Here is an 18,115-nt window from a genome sequence, read left to right as displayed (position 1 = left end):
GATCTCCTAACCCTGCCAGTCTTCTAGGTGAGGCAATTTTAGTGGCTTTATGTTTTTAGCATACTGCTAGTTCAAGAATGGTAGTAATTAACGCAACTTTATAGTGACCACTGTTTGTTTCCACAAACGGTGTTCACGCGGCGGGTGAGGTGGGATGCCAGCCGTGCTGCTCTGCTCTCCATCCTCCTGCAAACAGCCTCAAGCATCGGTTCGGTGCTTCGTATTTCTCCGCTCCATTTAATAACATTAAATGCTCCCTGGCGGCAGAGTCCCGGAGCTGACATTCTCCTGTCACCGTAAAACCTAGATGAGGTCAAACCCAAGGGGGTGACGCATCGTACACCCTGTCTTCTGCCAGTAAAGTTCTTTTTTTCTGTGATTTTTGTTTATAAGCTGATGGGTTTAGTTGGGAATGGTGTATCTAATGAGATAACTGTTATCTCTGGAGTCGTTCCATTTAAAAGCTGAGCAGGGTAGTTACCTCCATCCTGCGATATCCAGTCGGGTTCTTACTCGTCTCCCTGTTAACAACATTACTAATTCTCACGTTTTTCCAGGCAGGCGCGGCCTCAGGCGGGCGCGGGACTCGAACCCGCAGCTCCGCCGCTGCGGGCGGGGCGGGGCTTCTGCCTAACCGCCGCCCGAGGCGGCCACTCAACGGCTGGCGGGGGCGGGGCGCCGCCGTGACGTCAGGGCGAGGGCGCCGGTGGGTTTTGGCGGGGGGCGCGGAGTAACGGGCGGGAGCGGCGGGGCTGAGGGGAGCGGGGCGGCGGCGGCGGCGGCGGCCCAGGCGGGCGGGGGTCGGGGTCGGGGAGCGCGGCCCAGCCGGGCGGGAGGGAGGGCACGGAGGACCTGCAGGCCTGCCACGGGAGCGGTGGGTGGAGGGGGAGGCCGCTCGCCTGAGGTGGTGGCACCTCAGGGCCCTCCTCAGGCCTGGGCGCCTGTGGGAGGCCGCAGGGCCGTGCCCCCACCTCGGTCAGTTCTCAACGGCTTGCGTTTGTCGTTCCTGCAGGGTTGCCAGGTCAGCAGCAGTCTCGGCGGGTAACCATGTAGTGCTTAAATCAGAGGCAGCCTCCATGCTGAACGTTACAGTCATAAATAGTTACCAGTATCCGCTAATGCCTGATAGCGTTGTGGTCCCCAGTCCCCTATGAATTCATCACTGCCGCATTCTGCTTCGCCCCAGGTAAAAAGTGAAAGTACAGTTAGCGATAAGAGTGCTCTATTTTTCGCATGAAAGTACTCACTGTACCGCTAACGGTTTCAGTCAAGGACCACAGGTGGTACCGCAAGCATGAGGAACTTTTTGAAATGATCTCTGTTTCTAATATAAAAATACTAGAACAAATTAAAACCTCGAGTTTGTTATCTGAGAATTTGTCGCTGCTTCTTTACGTTGAAATGTGTTCCGTGTGTTACCGTTTATAGAAACTTAGCCCAAGCCTTGAGGACAGCACCATTCAGAAACAGAGGCAAGAACTCCAGCTTTTAATTGTTGAACTGAAAGATCGTGATAAGGAACTCAATGACATGGTTGCAGTGCACCAGAGACAGCTTCTGGCCTGGGAAGATGATCGGCAAAAAATACTGACTTTAGCAGAACGGTGCAACTTACTAAAACGTAAGTATTGTGCATATAAAGAATAAGACCCTGGTCTTTTAAGTACGTGCAGGTGCTTAGACCCCTCAGTAACAGTTTTGCATCTTATAAGGAGCGATTTCCTACCCTTCAGCCTTAAATTTGGTTGTTTTCTTTCTGAGATCAAAACTTCCACGGTGGTACTAAAGTGATCTGATCTTGAAGGGGGTATGATAATCAGATAGCTCTTTCTCGTTTGAATATGTAAATTGCTTCTGTGGATTCTTTAAAAAAAAAAAAATCTGATTAAATCAGTGTGGGGGAAGAGAACAATTTGCAAACATGCTGGTGTACTGCAGGGTCCTGTGCCCTGAGGTTCTGCTGCGCAGCTCTGACATCATCCGCGAGCCACCCAGCTGATCACCTGGCAGCTCTGAACAGTCTTGTTTGACAGCCATAGTACAGAGGTCACCACAGAGTTTGTACTCCATCTGACCTGGGTAGCTAGGGGATCCTGCTTCAGAGTATGCAACGTGAGCATCCATTTCTGAACCGCATGATTTTAAAACACTGGATTAAATTCTTACTGTCGTGCAATTTTTAAAATCTCAGAATCTGAGCTGTTTTCTCACAGATACCTTGTCTCCTTTCTTTTTAGATGAGCTGAACAAGAGAAATGAAATTATAAAGTCACTGACCAAAAAGTTAAAGCTCTTAGAATCTCAGCAGAATGACAGTAAGACAATTGAAAATACACAACAGACGTTTAAAGAGCTGTCTCAAAAAGTAACAGATGCAACTGTTCACTGTCAGGCTCTGGAGGTAGGAGTTGAGTAATGGTCTGATTTTGCAGTCCATGCATGTCCAGAATGCCAGTGGCATTTGTGAGTTTCACTAGTGAATAAGTATTTCATATTAAGGCTCCTGAGTTGCATTTGTCTTTTAGTACAGCAATGTTAGATTATAGTATAGCTCTGATTTGTTGGGGAAAAAAAAAGGGGGGGGGGGGGCAAAAACGCTTTCCTAAGCTGGGATTTGGAGTTTGCTGTTTGTTTGCTTAGTTTTGGGGAACACTGCTTAGAACCAACTTGCCTCCAGAAACGTCAGGCACTGTGATTGCAAAAGGCAGTGCTGGCCCCCAGAACAGTACTGGTACTTGGTTAGGAAGTTCCAGAAGGTTTTATTTACAGCTTTGATTACTGTGATGAACTGTAACATTCTGAAACCGGTTTAAGGATATGAAAATAATTGGTATTCAAGGGTTCTAGATTTTTTTTTAAGTGATTTGGCAATGACATGTTTATTGGGATAATTTTTCCCCTGTATGCAATACAGTAAAGCAGTATCGTGCGCTTGCATCTGTCTGATTGGCTTGACTTAAGACATGCAGGATATTAAGACTCTTGATTGCAAGCAGGTTTGGTTGTAATGAACTGGGGAACAATTTTTATTCCAGTCCTCTTTCCTCCAGATCCTCACAGCTTGCTCAAAATCCCACGTTGCCGTTCATGATGTTTAAAGAAAGTTGCGCACACATTTACTGGAAAAATAGTAACTTTGAATCATAGTAGTAGCTGACACTCTTATTTCTGTTCACTAGGAGAAAAATCAAAGTCTCCACTGCTTAGTTTTTGAACTGTCTGCTAAAACAGGCCAGCTGCAAGCAAGAGAACAGGAGCTGCTTACTATGCTTAAGCTGAAGGTAACATCTGTCGTCTCATCAGGCACTAAATGTGGTCAAACTGCAGTGCAGTTATTGGTGACTGTACTGCAGTGGTTTAATCACCATTGATCTCACTGCTGTTTAATTCTTAGGCTCGTTTGAGAAGGGAAAAGTGGTCAACAAACAATAAACTGGTTTATTTTCATAAACAGGCTTGTTTCCTGGCTTTGGTTTTTGTTTTTTTTCCTCAAGAGCTCAGAAGAAAATCTGTGAAGTAGCTATAACTACTGCAGTAAGATGTACTGTTGTTTTGTCAAAATCCATATACATAAGATAAAACAATAATCAAGAATCCGTTCTATTTCATATTTCAGGACGAGGCTATACTTGAAACAACTGATCACATTACTGAGTTTACATCTAAATTCAAGAAGCTGGAAAGCGCATGGCGTGCAGCAAAGACGGAGGAATTCAGTCTCAACAAAGAAAAGCAAGACCTCAAACTGAGACTGAAAGAACTAATACTTGAAACAAATAAGCTGAAAGGTAAATGTTTATACTGGGCACCTAATCTAGTGTAGACCAGCATGATTCCTTTTCATTTTGGGAAATACTACATTTTGTTTTAAAGATGACCTCTGTGAAAAGGTGAAAGAAAATAATAAGCAGCAGGAAGAAATCATTCACCTCAAACAAGAAAATGGCTGCTTGAGGAATGAGCTCGCACTTATTGGTAAGTGTGGGCAGTTGGATTTTCATGCCTTAGCTTTCAACAGCTTGGAGACTTCTAGACAACAACAGTTCACTAATATCTGTGAAGGAGGCAGCTTCTTATCTACCTTTCTTGCGGTTTAATAAAGGTATATGCCTTTGTCATTCTTCTGTGAAAGCAATATCTAGGGCTTCTGCAGGGACAGTTTATAAAATCTTGTAAAGCACGAAGTTCACCAATATGATTACGCATGGAGGAATAAATGGCTCAGAGGATTCTCTCTTGAAAATTTTTGAGACTTCCACGTCTCCTGTGGTATTAATACAATAAATGGGGGTGGCATTCTCCCTTCTGACATAGGTTGCATAGAAAATGGTGACCTACTGAAAAGAAGCCACATGCAAAACCTAAAGCTTAGGCCCTATGAAATTAGCAGCCCATCCACTCCCTCTGGTGTTTGTATGGAAGCAGTATGTTTACAAATTCACTTTTTCTCTTGCTTTTCTCTAACTGGTGGTTTTAGTTTAGACTGGTTTAATATGCAGGACTTGGTAAACTGCAGCTTGCTATCTGTTGATAGCTTCGCTTTGGTTTTGGGTAGAGAGGAACGCTTCTGTGCTGCGGTGGGTAGGAAAGGCAGGCTGATGGTTGCTGCAGTATTCTTACAGACAAGCAATATATACCTTGAAAGATTAGGTGACTAAAGATGTCCTCTGCTGTGAGATGATTTACTTGCCTGTCGCTTTTTATCTGCCATTACCTTTGCCAAATATCGATCCCATGCCTCATTATTGTAAAAACAATAGTAATGGGAAGTATTTCCCAGCACTTCCCTGTACAAGGCATGAATTAGAACCCATTACTCAATTTCCCTTCTATGGAAGAATGTTAACATGAAAAAGTAAAATAAATCGGTCGATGAAGCAGAATATTGCTGCTAGGAAAATAAAGCTAGGTGCTGATGAAAAGTCCAAGGAAAATAATTGATCTGTTTGGTTGCGTTACGGTTTTTGTGCTCTTTTTATTTGGAGGGGAAACAGATCCTGTTGATCTTAAGAAAATGGTTTTGTTTTGGTTAGGTACCTGTTTCTACTGCTACAGACATATGCGTTAACAAATGTGCTTGCTCTGTGTCTATTCACTTTAAGTACTTAAAAAATTCTATCTGTTTTGAAACAGTTGAGAAAGCAAAGAGAAAGGATCAACTTCTTCAGTTTGCCAAGTCTAAACAAGCGCGGACTGACACAGAACTATCAAGCTTGCGACAGGTGCAGCCCTAATTGTGTTTCTACTCTGAGGTTATGAAGGCATTTTTCAGTAACATCAGATCTGCATGAACAGTATAAAAAAGTTAGATCTAGCTATTATCAATGAAGAAAAAAAGTCAAATTTGCTGTTTCTGCCTTGCTGGGATCCCTACAGAATGTTGATTTTTTTTTTTTTTTTTTTTTTTTTTTGGTTAAAATTAAAAACCCATGGTACAAATCCTTGTATTTACATGTGCTTTTAGCCTTTTTTGTGTAATTGTATTTGCTCGGTCCTACAATGAGTAAATACCACCCTCATAGCAGTAAAGCGGGGCACCCTGTTGAGCTAACAGTTCGTCAGTGTGTGTGTATAACCAGAGGGTGCTAGGCTCGAGGAGTCACGTGAAAGGCGTGGGAGTGGGGCGGGCTGCCTCGCGCACATGCCCAGGGTGAACTCACGCGGCGTAAAGGGGCACGGTGTACTGAAAAATCTGTTTTTCAAGAGAGACTTAAAACCAGTGTTTTCACCTGCACTCATTTGAGGTTCTCAAGGCATGTTCAGGGGTTTTTTTATTGCAAATAATTGATCAGTGTGTTATCTTCTGCGTTAGCTTTACAAAAAATCCCCTGCAGTGAAAGCCAAATACCGTGATCATCATTCTGTGTCCTGTAATTCTGCATAACTTTGAACAACATAATAACAATGTGTATTAAATATCAAATAACAATAATGATATTGTATTTATGGTTCAATGTGGTTCCGTTTTGGAAGACCACTGCAGTCTTCTGATAGAAATACTGTTTATTGCCGCAAAATATTATTTTCCTAAATACATGCAGAGATGGCCCCTTAGATTTGGAAGGCTTTGACAATAGTTTGACTACAGGTATTGGTTTATAAAAATGTTTTAAGGATATTTTTGGAAGACAAGCTATGTGTTAGTACCTGATGACAATGTTCCTGCACTCCAGACTTTCACTAATGTGCATTACTATCTTTAAACAGATCTACGTAAAACAGCAGCGTGACTTGCAATTTCTTCATGTCAATTTGGAGAGCTCTCAGGAATTAAGGCAAAAGCATGACAAGGCGGCACATGAAAGGAGGTAATCTTTTTTTTTCTTTTTTTTTTTTTAATAGCTTATTCTCAGAGAGAGACTTCGCTGTTCAGCCACAGCTAACATCGTAAAAGAGATGTGTGCTGTGTCAAGATGGCTTTGCTGGACTCAACCACAAACATCCAGTGAAGTTGTCAGATACCTTTTTTTACTTGGTCAGGAGACACCATGAGTGTCAGTCACACAATAAAGAGTTGTACGCAGGCCAGAGAGTTAATGATTTTTTAAAAATGGAGTAGTCTGGTGGTAGGGGTGTTAATTTGGCCCGCTACTACTTTTGTTTAAAAATCAAAGTTTATTTTGCTTTGGATGAGGAAATTGGTGCACACCCTGGAGGTTCAGACAGAATCACCACACTATATAAAACATGAGGGAACTCTCAGGCTGATTTTGGAAAGTAACAGCCAAATCTGGGCAGACTTCTGTCGAGTTTTGGCAGGATATGGCTGCCTGTTGGTATATGAACTACCGCAGAACCATGGCTACAGCCTCTGGTTCATGTATAGCTTTAACCTTGAGTACAGTTATATACGCTCTTTAAATGCAGTATTTCTGACTGTTTTCTTTATCGTGCCATTGTAGCATAGGTATGGCATTCTCTGCCCCTGAAAGTAACAGTGAGACAGACATGGTTAGGACTGAGGGCATCCACGGGATATGCGAGGAGCGTGGAACTGCACAAGTTCCAAAAAGTAGGGTAAAAACCACCTCTGAGATGTGCGAAGTAGATAATAAACTGTTACTGAATGCATCAGACTTGGAGGAAACTACCTCAGCGTACTTAAACCGGTGTCAAAAAGTTGTGAAAGTCTTGGCTGTCCTTACGGAAGAAGAAGAAAAGCAGGATCTTGCATCAAGCTCTGATGAGCTAGGCAGCGAAGTATTTTGTGAGGCAAAGAACACAAGGCCATTGAGAAACAGGGAAGTTTCTGACAACGGAGTGGAAAGCAGAGACCAACAAACCTTTGAGTCATCTTTACCTGAATACGAGCATTGGCTTAACGTCAGTTCTTGTGTAGATTTGCAAAGTACTTCGATCCAGAACACCGTCACATCTGACAAAACTGATAATGAAAATAAAACCTGGGAAGAGAGAACTGGAATACTGTTTGGCCAAAAAAGCAGAGAGGCTCCTGCTGCAATTCACAACTCTGAATCGGATTCCTGTAGTAATAACTTCATCATAAAAAAAGATGCACGATGGAAGCCAATATCAGATCCGGAATGGCTGAAGATTTTCAAACCCATAAAAGGAGATGGAAATATATGGCATGGAAAAGATTGCAGTTGTCTCAAGACTGCACAAGAGATGAAATGTGCCAGCTCAAAAAGGTTATGTGCTTGTTACATTTAAGAAATAGATAGGTACAAGCTGGAGTTACGTAGAAACTTGGGTGTACAAGCTCTCAATAATTTGTATTATCTCAAGTGATGTTTAAAGTAACTGCTGTTTTAAAATTAGTCTACCAACTTGAAAAATAGTAAATGTAAAATAAGTTAAAATAGCTCTAAGGTATCATGATTCTATTTTACGCAGTTATTTTTTCGCATCTCTTATCCCCAGGAGCTGCGTGGGTAGGAGAAGCTGCAATACTACATAACTTGCCAAATGAACTAATTGAGAAAAATGCAGATTTTATAAATCTTCTGATTTTTTTGAAATCCCAGATGTTGTGTGTAAATCTGGTGGGTAAAATACATTCTGACCAGAGTTGGACTTCGACAGTGACGTTTCTGTAAGGCGAGAAACAAACCTAGATTTTGTGTGATGCTTTAGTGACTGTGTTATTTCTGTTGAGAAATCACACAGTGGCTGGGCAAGAATGTAGGACACGGCTCTTCCGCACAGGCTGCTTTCCTCACTCAGGGCAAGAAAATGAGATGGCAAGATTTACAGAACAGCAATCTGTCCACTCTCCAGTGCGTCTTTGTTCATGGGACTCTATCCCTGTGTTTATGTTGGGGGAGGAAAAAGGACGTGTGGTTGGGGATGAGGAGAATGAGGTTTCTAATGCTGAGAAGTGTTGGAAAAATACTCAGGTGTCTTAGTGGTATTGGGAGGTATCCGAGATATAAATGCTGCTTCGCATTTATAGAAGTGGTTTTATGCCTGCACAAGCAAGGGCATTCAGAGCTGTGTCTTTCTGTGGATTTGTTGTGTTGGTTCCTCTGTTTCCTTTCAAAAAAATTGACTGACTTACCAGCTCAATTTTAGAAGGATTTCTGAAGTTTTACAGAAATTTCATAGCTGCCTTTTAGACAGAGAAGAGGAGGAGTAGCAGCTTTTCAGCTGGTAGTCTGACAAGTACAGTAAATGAACGGCTGTTTAAACCTGCTAAGGATTTTAGCCAGCAAGTCTGCCCAACGTCCAAACAAATTAATGTTATGGAATGGAAATATCTGATATACGGATGCTTTCATTCTGCGTTGCTTTTAAAACAAAAATATTATAGAAATTGTTACTGCAGTGAGACAGACCTGTTCAGAAATAAGGTGAATGGGCAGCCATTGAAAAAGAATGCTGTCCCGGCACATTCCCACGCAGTTTAGCTGAGCTTCACTGCTGTGTGTGGACTCTCTCTAGTTTCCGCTGTCCATAAATCATTAAAAAGACTCCATTCCCCTTACGTCTACCCTGACCTTTCTTATCTACTCCCCGAAATGACACACTACGCTCCCTCCAAATCTCTTTTGAGGCTGAATCATGAAAACTGCTCTCACTTTTTGTCTTGTCCTTAAGGGGATTTTAGGGGAAAAGGAACAAATTCAACCCAGGCAATGCAGATAGAGCAGATATCCTTCAGTAAGGGAGGGCTGCTCTACCCGTTTGGGATTTGCTGCTGAGCTATCAAGTTGTCTTGATGCCCGCATTTGGTCCTAGGAGCCCTGCTAATTGGAGATGGATTGACTCAGTGCAAACCCCAGAGTGTCTGCTCTCTGCTGACTCTGATTTGCCACTGAATAAATTCTCGCCCCATAAATGGGAGGAAGGCAGCAGTATTGCAGTCTTCAGTGTGGGCTTCTATTAAGGCATTAATGGCAGGGACCAAACACAGCATTCCTTCTGGGACTTGAATCTGGATCCTCCAGTTTTCCATTGCTGGCTTTGTAGTGCTGATGATGTATTTTGTGCGTACGGAAGGGTGCTGGCACCTCCCTGTCAGCCCAGCAAATATTTTTGACATGAGTTCTTGAATTCTGGAACAGCCAACAAGAAGGCTATTAACGCCGTCAAATACCTTATCCAACTGCAAGAGTGGTTGTGAAATACTGTAGTGCAGGCATCATTTCTGTGTGCTCTGACTTAGTGACTTCATTTATGTTGGACCAACATTTGCTACCTTTGGATTTTTATCTCAGTTCTGGTTTTAAAGATGGAGCGTCAGCAGTTACTTGTTCAGTCTGCTCCTGCTGGACTAAGCCACCCGTTCCTTGAGCCATCGCCCTGCCTCAAAATCAAACCTGTTTTCACCCCTCCTTCCCAACCTGTGTATTCTTCAAAACTGGCTCTGCTCATTGCATCTCCTCACATCCCCTCTTGTAGGCTGCTATAGCTTGTTCCCTCGCATCTCTCCAGAGCCTTTCCTTGTCAGAAGCACACAAACATGAGCTTTTCTCTCTTAAAAGAAAGCCTATTGTATCCCAGTGTTTTACAAGAGAAGTGAAATAAGACACAGCAGACACTTCAGAGCTGGCATCTCTTACGAGGGCTTTTTCTTAGATTGAATGTCATTTAAAAATAAACCTTTTTGTAACAGTCTTGCCAGGTATGGGATGTGTTGTTCCACCAAAATAAGTACCTAAAGAATATTTAATGAAATGTTGTGAATTTGAAGATAGTATTTTCTTTAAAATACACATATTTTTTAATTATTTACCCAATCCAGGCAGTGCTAGCACTGTGCTTCTGTTTTGTTCAGAAGTGTGATGAATACAGAAATGTTTTATTTTGGGGAGATGGTCGCTATTTTATTTACTTTTTAAAAACTGTATGAAGTGGAAATTAGCAGTTGAAAATGAACACTGCATAGCTTGAAACTGCTAGCAGAAACCAGGGCGCGTCTTCGTACAAGCCGCAGACAGCACTCAGCGCTGTGTGAAAACACAGCACAGGGGACGGAGGGCTTGCTTAGGGTGCTGCGGGGTTCCTGTAGTGCTAGAGTAGATGATAAAGATCATTTCAAACGTGCTAGAGCTTTTCTTATGTCTAGTCTTAATTTGTGATTAGTTGGCACTGGAGCTGAGTGAGGGATTTGGTACATTTCGGTAAAATTGTGATTTAAGAAACTTAAATTGAGAACTGTTTTTCTCTAGGGTAGGCTATAATAAAGTTAACTTTTAGTGTGGGAAAGGTCTAAGAGAGAAGTTTCAATCGTTTGACGTGCATATTAAGAGCTAAAGACGTTTTGTATTAGGACAAACTTGGGATGGCTGCGAGTCAGTGTTCGGACAGTAATAATGTGCAGGGTATGATTTGTTGCTTTAACTGTTGTTTAAATTGCTTTTCAGATATTTCTAAATACACTCAGATATACCCAGTGCTAAATTAATACTTTGTTTTGCTTTAAAAGCTAGGGGAAGATACATGCCAATAGATCGTATGCTTCAACTCCACACTGAAATGGTAGTCAGGCAACTGAGTTTTGGGTTTAATCACAGTTTGCGCGAACAGCACTTTACTGTTTGCTGCTGTATTTAAAAATAAATAAAATAAAGCCTCTTTGGGAAAGCTCTCCTGTGATCTCTGAAGTGAGATGATGACTTTAAAAGACTGTGAAATTCCCTTGAAAAGTACACCTACAAATACTAATTTGCCTCATGGTTGATTAAAAAAAAAGGGAGTAGGGTATGAGAGAAGAAGGAGTACCAGAGTATTGGGAGGAAGTAGATACTGCTTTTTGCGTGCTCTTCGCAAGGTTAAATAGATACTGAAGCACATGGTAATGTAGCTGTTCTTGAAACTGGTTGAATGTCAAACTGTTGTCCTCAGAGGATGAAACTGATCTAATGAAGCTGTTAAACATGGGAACCACTCTGAGGAACAGAGTAATCTCACATGCTTGATGGTTTTCTTGGCTCGGGGCCCATAATTATTTATGCTGTCCCGTGATTTTCCTGTGAAAGTTGAAAAAGGATGGTGATACTGTTTCTGGCAATGTCTTAATTTTTTTAACAGTGAAGAAAATATGGATCTGAATTCTTTTCACTTGGATTCTCCTTGTTTGACATCCACCCAGAAAGGAGACAGGCCTCAAAGATGTGAGAAATTCTCTGATGAAGACTTCCCTCTGGAGATCAATAACCTTTCAGTGACTAAGCCAACAAATAGATGCTGCAACGCTACCATGGACCAAGTCAGTATTTTATTGCAGAATGTACTTCATTAATTTTAAGGGGAATTGTGACTGATGGTAGGAAAGCAAATGTCTGCCGGCATGGAAGAACTAGGGACTCGAACGATGAGACAGCAGGCTTAAAGCAAAGGTGGTAAAATATTTTTTCAAAATAATTCCTTGTTGTCTCAGTATGTCTTGGACAGCATAAGTTTAAAAAAAAAAAAAAAAAGATAGGCTTCTGAAATGAAAGGCTTTAGGATAATGGATGCTGGCTAATTGGTAATTCCAGTAAAGCACAATATCTGAGTACACTTGGACACAGTTATTAGAAGCTATTGGACGCTGTTTCTTTCTTGTTCTGCCTGGGTTTCCCTCCTTCTCATGTCTTTGTTTATTCTCCCCTTTATCACGGAAGTACTGCTGTTGTGTGCGCTCCGTATACGTGCATGTGAAGATCTGTTAAAAAGCCGACACTAGGAAAGACCTCTGTGTTTATTAGAAATGTCAGCATTTAGAGTCTGGAGCAGTGTTATGTTGTAGTATGTTGAACCGAGACATTTCAAAATGAAAGTGATGATTTTGGGTATGTTATAATCCTTTGACATATTCCAGAAAGATCATTTCATAACTTTGGCTCACTTTCTGTCTCCTCCAGAACACCAGTTCCCCCATAAGTAAGCTGCAGCATGCGTTGGCCGAGTCTCGACAGATGGTTGCTGATCTGGAGCTTAACACTCTCCTCCACGCGAGCCCTCGCTGCAGTCCAAACAGCAGCAACGTTAATACAGTATATATTGCTCTCCCATGACTAGATTTAGGTGGCCAGGAATAGCGATTGTGAACATCCTTTCCCTTACGCTTGACTTGCGCTACGACGTTATAAACGATATTCTCCTCGCGCTTTGCTAAAGACAAAATTCCTGCATGCCTTAGCATGAAGTACTTGGATTTTTTTATAGGATTCTTTATGGCTCCTCAAGGTCATGACAGGATTTGACTTTTGCATGTGTCTAAACAGATGGAAGGAAGAAGTCATTTTGGAGCAAGCTGTAGGAGGTCTAGAAAAAAGCAAACACAAGTATGACTTACATTCAGAACTGGTCTATTACCAGGCTAGGTATATTTGTGGAAAGGAGGACAGTATAGGAAATAGGTGATATATGGAATAGTTTTGTATATGAATTTAAGGCAGACTCTCAGTTTAAATAACTTCAGAGTTTTTGTGGGCTAATAGTTTTAGTTCCTTCATTGCAGGGTCAGAGAACATACTCAGTGGTCAAAGAAAATAAGCTGTATATAGCTGTCACGGCAGTTTCTTTTATGAGCAGGAACGCTGATAGGGAGTGTCTGTCTTGAGTATGTGGGCAATAGGAGTAATTGGAGAAAGGGTCACTTGTTTGTTTTCATAAATATCCTTAAGAATTTCTACCTTGTTTGACGAGGAGATTGTACCACTTGTCACTAGAAATGAGTAAACTTGTGCTGATGTATATCACAAAGGGAGGATTTAGGCTTTTGGTTTTAAAGCAGACTCCTAATGAGAAGGCTGCGTGCTGAAACCTCGGCTTTCTCCTGAAAGGTATTGCCCCTCTCTAAAAATGTTGCACTCCTTTTATCCTTAGATGAACTTGACCAGACCAATTTTACCGTAACGGACAGAGCATCAGAACCATCAAACCTTAGCTGTGCTGGGACTGACTGACAGCGTACAAGGGCTGTGTGCCAGCCTTTGCATAAACTGAAAGGATATTTTGTTCAGAAGTTCATCTGCAGGATTTCATTCAGCGTGAAAGACGGCAGCAGTGTAGTCTTTTGCAAAGACTGTCTTGTAGGAGGGATTCCTGAAAAGCTCTCTGCAAAACAGTGGGTTGCTTGTGGCTCTTGCCCAGCCCCGTCAGCTGTCTGGCTCCTGCTTACTGGTTGGCACGTCACAGCTCGGCTAAACCGGCTGTCTTTTAGTAGCGAGCATGACTCTGCTTTATAACCTGATACTGCGTTTTTGAGCTTGGAAATTGGCTTCTCATTCGGAATGGTTGCTTTAGTGGATAGCAAATAAAGCAGGCTCGTGTTTACTGGCGGGGGTAGCTTCTGAACCACATCTGTAGAACTTTGATCTACTTTCAGAGCCGTTCTGGGCAAAAACTTGTCAAGCGTGTTTTAGTTAATCTATGCAGGCCAACTAATCTGTGCTTAAAACCAGGTTTACCTGAGGCTGTTTTAAACTGTGCTTTAAAACATAATCTATATCAATATAACCCTTAGAATTTAATCAGTATTTGTACCTGTTGGATTCTGTGCCCTGCTTGGGGGAGGGAGGAGAAGAGGGAATTAAAAAGTGTATCCTTGCCGCTCGCCAGTTTGAATCTGGCAGCTCTGTAATTTTTATTCTCTGAGTTCTTTGATTTCCATGTAGTGTTTTTGCATTACAATATAGACAGCAGAACTTGCAGAAGCTCTTCACAGAACCCAGTTATCTGCTGCGGAAGAAAGAGATGCTAAGCTGCCATTCTTTTCTCTATGATGTTCCGTGAGTATGAAAGTGTTTTCAACTTGATTTTTTTTGTTGTTGGTTTTTTTTTGTTTCCGTCTTTATAAATGCATCTGCAATATTAATACAAGTTAGGGACTTCTGAGATGAGCCTGGCACAAGATTCTAAGTGCACTGCTCTGAATGCATTTCCAGTAAAACTCTTGTGAGTACTGTAACAGCAAAGAGATGTTAAGGCAGCAAGTAATTCCTTTAGTCAAATAATTAAACATTCTCAGGCATGTTCCTCATCCTCTGGGCAGTCAGATCTCGCAGCTCCATTCCCGAGTACCTGCACACCGCTTATTGTAGTTAAAATCCTTCTGTGTGGTACAGATAACAGGATCAAGGATATGAACATTGTTGAGTAAGAGATTGGGAAGTGTTTTTCAGTGCCACGGCCAAGGGCTGTTTTAGCATATTGTTTCGGGGCTCAGAGCTCCAAAAGTAGAATGTATTGAATAGAGCTGTTTCAGAATATAAAAAGCAGCCTTGCCCACAGCAGATTGTTTTTTCTTTTGGAATCAGGAAATTTCTCACTTTCTGATTATTTGTTCTACTAATGTGAATTGGATGCTTGCAACGGGCACCATGTTGTCTGGTTCTGAGGACAAAAGAGTAACCAGATACGGTTAAAATACTGAACACCACATGAAACTGAATAAGAGCTAGCAACAATGAGGGGAAAAATCGACCAAAAAAAAAAAAGAACTCTTCCAGTGCTGACACAACCCAAGCGCAGGTCTGCAAGGGGAAGTTATTACACAGCAAGCTGGAGTGTGAAGCTCTGTGGCACTGGATTTCTCATACCGATCGACTTCGATCCGGTGGGGAGCTGGTGCTCAGTTCTCTCTCGGTGTACGCAGACTGCAGTCCCTGAACTGTTTCTCCCCTGTGGAGCCAAGCCCTCTGTGCCCCGGGGAGCGGTGGTGGTTTGTAGCACCCTCATGTTCTGCTGTTTCTGCATTAAGCCTGGAGACACGAAGTCTTCTTTCAAAATAAGTTGGGTCTGCTTACTGCACGCTAATGGGGCTCTCATAGGAAATGGATGCTGAGTAGCTGGAATGCTGTACCTTACTCTGCTGTAATCTTCCTGTGTAGAGAGCTCTTCTTTTCCTAAAAAGAGCCCTACGGTAAAAGAAGCTGGGGGTTTTATAGCTCGAAGCCAGCACTGTGACTTGCATCCTGAAACTACTGATGTTAAAAAAGTTTCAGGAGCAAATCCCCAAAATTGCTGAGCACCGTGCTGATACAGCACAGCGGGGTAAGCGTACGCTTAGCCTACAGAAATAATCTCATTTGCTTCCAGTGAGAAAGAACTGGTGGAACAAACGTACTCACAATTCACTGTAGATCCATGACAAGAATTAGTGACCGTGCAAGTCACTGGCTGCTGCATAATTCTTACTTTCTTCGTTTATTAAAAGGCACTGAAGCACTGTCATCAGTTAAATCCAAAGCAGCTTTTGCAGAGTTGCTAGCAGGCCCAGAAAGAACTGAACATTTGTGCAATTTCATATAGAGAAGTGATTGAATTGGTTTTGGTTGGATTTGGGGGTTGTTTTTAATTGCTTTGAAATCATTTGAGGGCAGGTGCGCTGATAAACATGAGGTTAATTTCCTAACTAGCTGACAGTGAGTTAGCCATTTTCATCGGTCAGTTGTTTTTCCTTTAGAGAGCGAGTGGGTGGGGGAGAGTTGAAGAACAAAGGAGGAAAGCAATGAGTAAAAGGATATATTCAGTTCTGGACACCGTAGCATGTGCCACTGCTTGTAAACTGTGACTCAGTGGCTGGCCGAGGGCACAAAGATCACTCCTCCTTGCAAAACAAACTGGAAAGATTTTATTTCATAACATTCCAGTGGTGTCCCTGAGCCTGTTGTCTTTCTGTGAAGTGCTTTGTTTACCTTTCTCCTCTTTATATTTTTATTCTATGTTTTTTTCTGTTTGCAGCGTGAAAATTTATATAATAAATTGACACGCATGTGATTGCTTAATAATTTTAGAGGACATTTTCCTGTCTTTTAATACACATCTTTAATTTTCTGCAGTGGATGAAGAAGTTTCCAGTATAGAATGAATTTTGAGAACTGAAGATCATCAACCCGTCAGCTACAATGGAAAGTTACCTATTTTTTTTCCATGGCTCTCTGAGCGTTTGAAAGACTCGCAAGTGGCAGAAAGATGTGACTATGCGGGCATATATTTTATCTTGAAATAAAACATAGAATTATGCCAAGATTAACAAAACTATTTTTATAACTGAGAACTCAGGTTAAATACTAGCTTGTTTTTTAAGAATCCTGAGTGTGTAATTGTTATGACATAGGAACTATTTTTCTTACCTTTTTTTTTTATGGTGGCTCAGAAATATTTATAGAGTATGACACAGCCAAGCATTCATTTTTTTTTGTTAGTTATTGTTTTTGTTCTGGACTTCTTGCCATGTAGAGAGAGATGAATAATGTTTATAGGAAGTTCCCAGTTAGTGGTGTAACCAGGAACTGCCTCCTACATTGTTGAAATGGAAGAGCTGTCGCCCACAAGATGGGCAAAACAACGCTTCCCCGGTCGGGAGCTATTTATTCTTATAAAAAGCTTATAACAAGATCAGGTGTGTGTATGGGCTCTGTTAGCACCGTACGGCAGCAGCCAAGCATAATGTGACCGGCTTTTTAGCATTTAAACTGCTTTTATCTTTGACTATTGGGCAAGACATGTTCTGTTACCACACTTTGAACTTGTTTTTTAACTAAAAGGTGAAATAAGCTAATAAAGGTGGTACCTTTGCTGTATCTTAGAATCATAGAACGGTCTGGATTGGAAGGGACCTTAAGATCATCTGGTTCCCACCCCGCTGCCATGGGCAGGGACGCCTTCTGCTAGACCAGGTTGCTCAAAGCCCCATCCAGCCTGGCCTTGAACACTTCCAGGGAGGGGGCATCCACAGCCTCTCTGGGCAACCTGTGCCAGTGCCTCACCACCCACACAGTGAAGAACTTCTTCCTTACATCTCATCTAAATCTCCCCTCTTGCAGTTGGAAGCCATTCCCCCTTGTCGTATCACTACAGGCCCTTGTCAAAAGCCCCTCTCCAGCTTTCTTGTAGGTCCCCTTCAGGTACTGGAAGATCTTTCTTGCCTGTTTAACACACTGTCCAACACTTTTGGTACTTAATTTATGACGGTTCTCTGGGACATAGGACGCCAACTGCCGGAGACACGAGTGGGCCACTCGGTCCTGCGCGGTTTGTGGGCGGTTTGGGACACCCGTGCCAAGTCCGCACCGCTGAGCGCTGCGCCAGCGTTTTTCCTGCGTGGGGGCAGCTAAGGGGTGGGAGTCTCTGACTCTGTCCACTGCCACGAATTAACGGCAGTGAATTACAACACTTGCCCCGTGGTTTCCCCTTGTTAACTCCTTCATATAATTTTCCGCTTTCTCTTGAGTTAAATGACGGCCTGCTTTCCTTCGTGTACTAATGGCCTCAAAATTAGTCAACCAATTCTGATGATAGCTGCTGTCCTCCAAACTCTTTCCCTCCCTGCCCGCAAGCATTACCCACAGAGGGGAATCTCAGCTTCTCAGTTTTTTTTCAAGTTTCCACAAGCCTTTAAAGCGCATTTGATTCCTCTACCTGCAGAGAAACTTTCCAGGCTCCGTCCTCAAAATCTGCTGCTGTGGGTATGACAAAAATTCCCCCCCAAAAGCCACCGATAGCACGGTGCTCGCCCTGAAGCTGCCCAGCGACTGTACCGTACGTCAAGCCCTAGAGAAATCGGTGCAACTTCCTAGCGTGAGCTGCGCTTTCCGGTTTAAATGTGTTTAGCATTAGTGGATGAATGCACTGAACCCCCTTGAGAATTTAAACTGCTCTACTGATGGCTTTAAAATCAATATAGAAAACTTGAGCTCAAGCAATGCAGCAAGGATGC

At 42.4% G+C, this 18,115-nt stretch overlaps 1 protein-coding gene across 2 annotated transcripts; it reads left to right on the top strand.

Moving 5' to 3' along the window:
• The first annotated feature begins 958 nt into the window (after nucleotides 1–958).
• On the top strand, nucleotides 959–16,794 carry CCDC62 (coiled-coil domain containing 62). 2 transcript variants are annotated; one of them, XM_050906576.1, is made up of 13 exons: nucleotides 959–1,186; nucleotides 1,429–1,621; nucleotides 2,238–2,401; nucleotides 3,180–3,281; nucleotides 3,617–3,788; nucleotides 3,874–3,975; nucleotides 5,134–5,222; nucleotides 6,208–6,308; nucleotides 6,903–7,652; nucleotides 11,497–11,674; nucleotides 12,312–12,443; nucleotides 14,091–14,183; nucleotides 16,236–16,794. In XM_050906576.1, the coding sequence occupies exons 1-12, from the start codon at nucleotides 1,151–1,153 to the stop codon at nucleotides 14,175–14,177; spliced, it is 2,106 nt and encodes a 701-aa protein (XP_050762533.1). In that variant the 5' UTR covers nucleotides 959–1,150; the 3' UTR covers nucleotides 14,178–14,183; nucleotides 16,236–16,794. The 2 variants fall into 2 exon arrangements, with proteins under 2 accessions (XP_050762533.1, XP_050762534.1); XM_050906577.1 differs by lacking the exon at nucleotides 16,236–16,794 and having other exon boundaries at nucleotides 14,070–14,156.
• The last annotated feature ends 1,321 nt before the right edge of the window (nucleotides 16,795–18,115 follow it).

The sequence above is a fragment of the Gymnogyps californianus genome, chromosome 16 (assembly GCF_018139145.2).
Source record: "Gymnogyps californianus isolate 813 chromosome 16, ASM1813914v2, whole genome shotgun sequence".
NCBI classification, from domain to species: Eukaryota; Metazoa; Chordata; class Aves; order Accipitriformes; family Cathartidae; genus Gymnogyps; species Gymnogyps californianus.
Note: the sequence above shows the minus strand (reverse complement) of the source record. Positions and strands in the feature narration are given on the sequence as shown.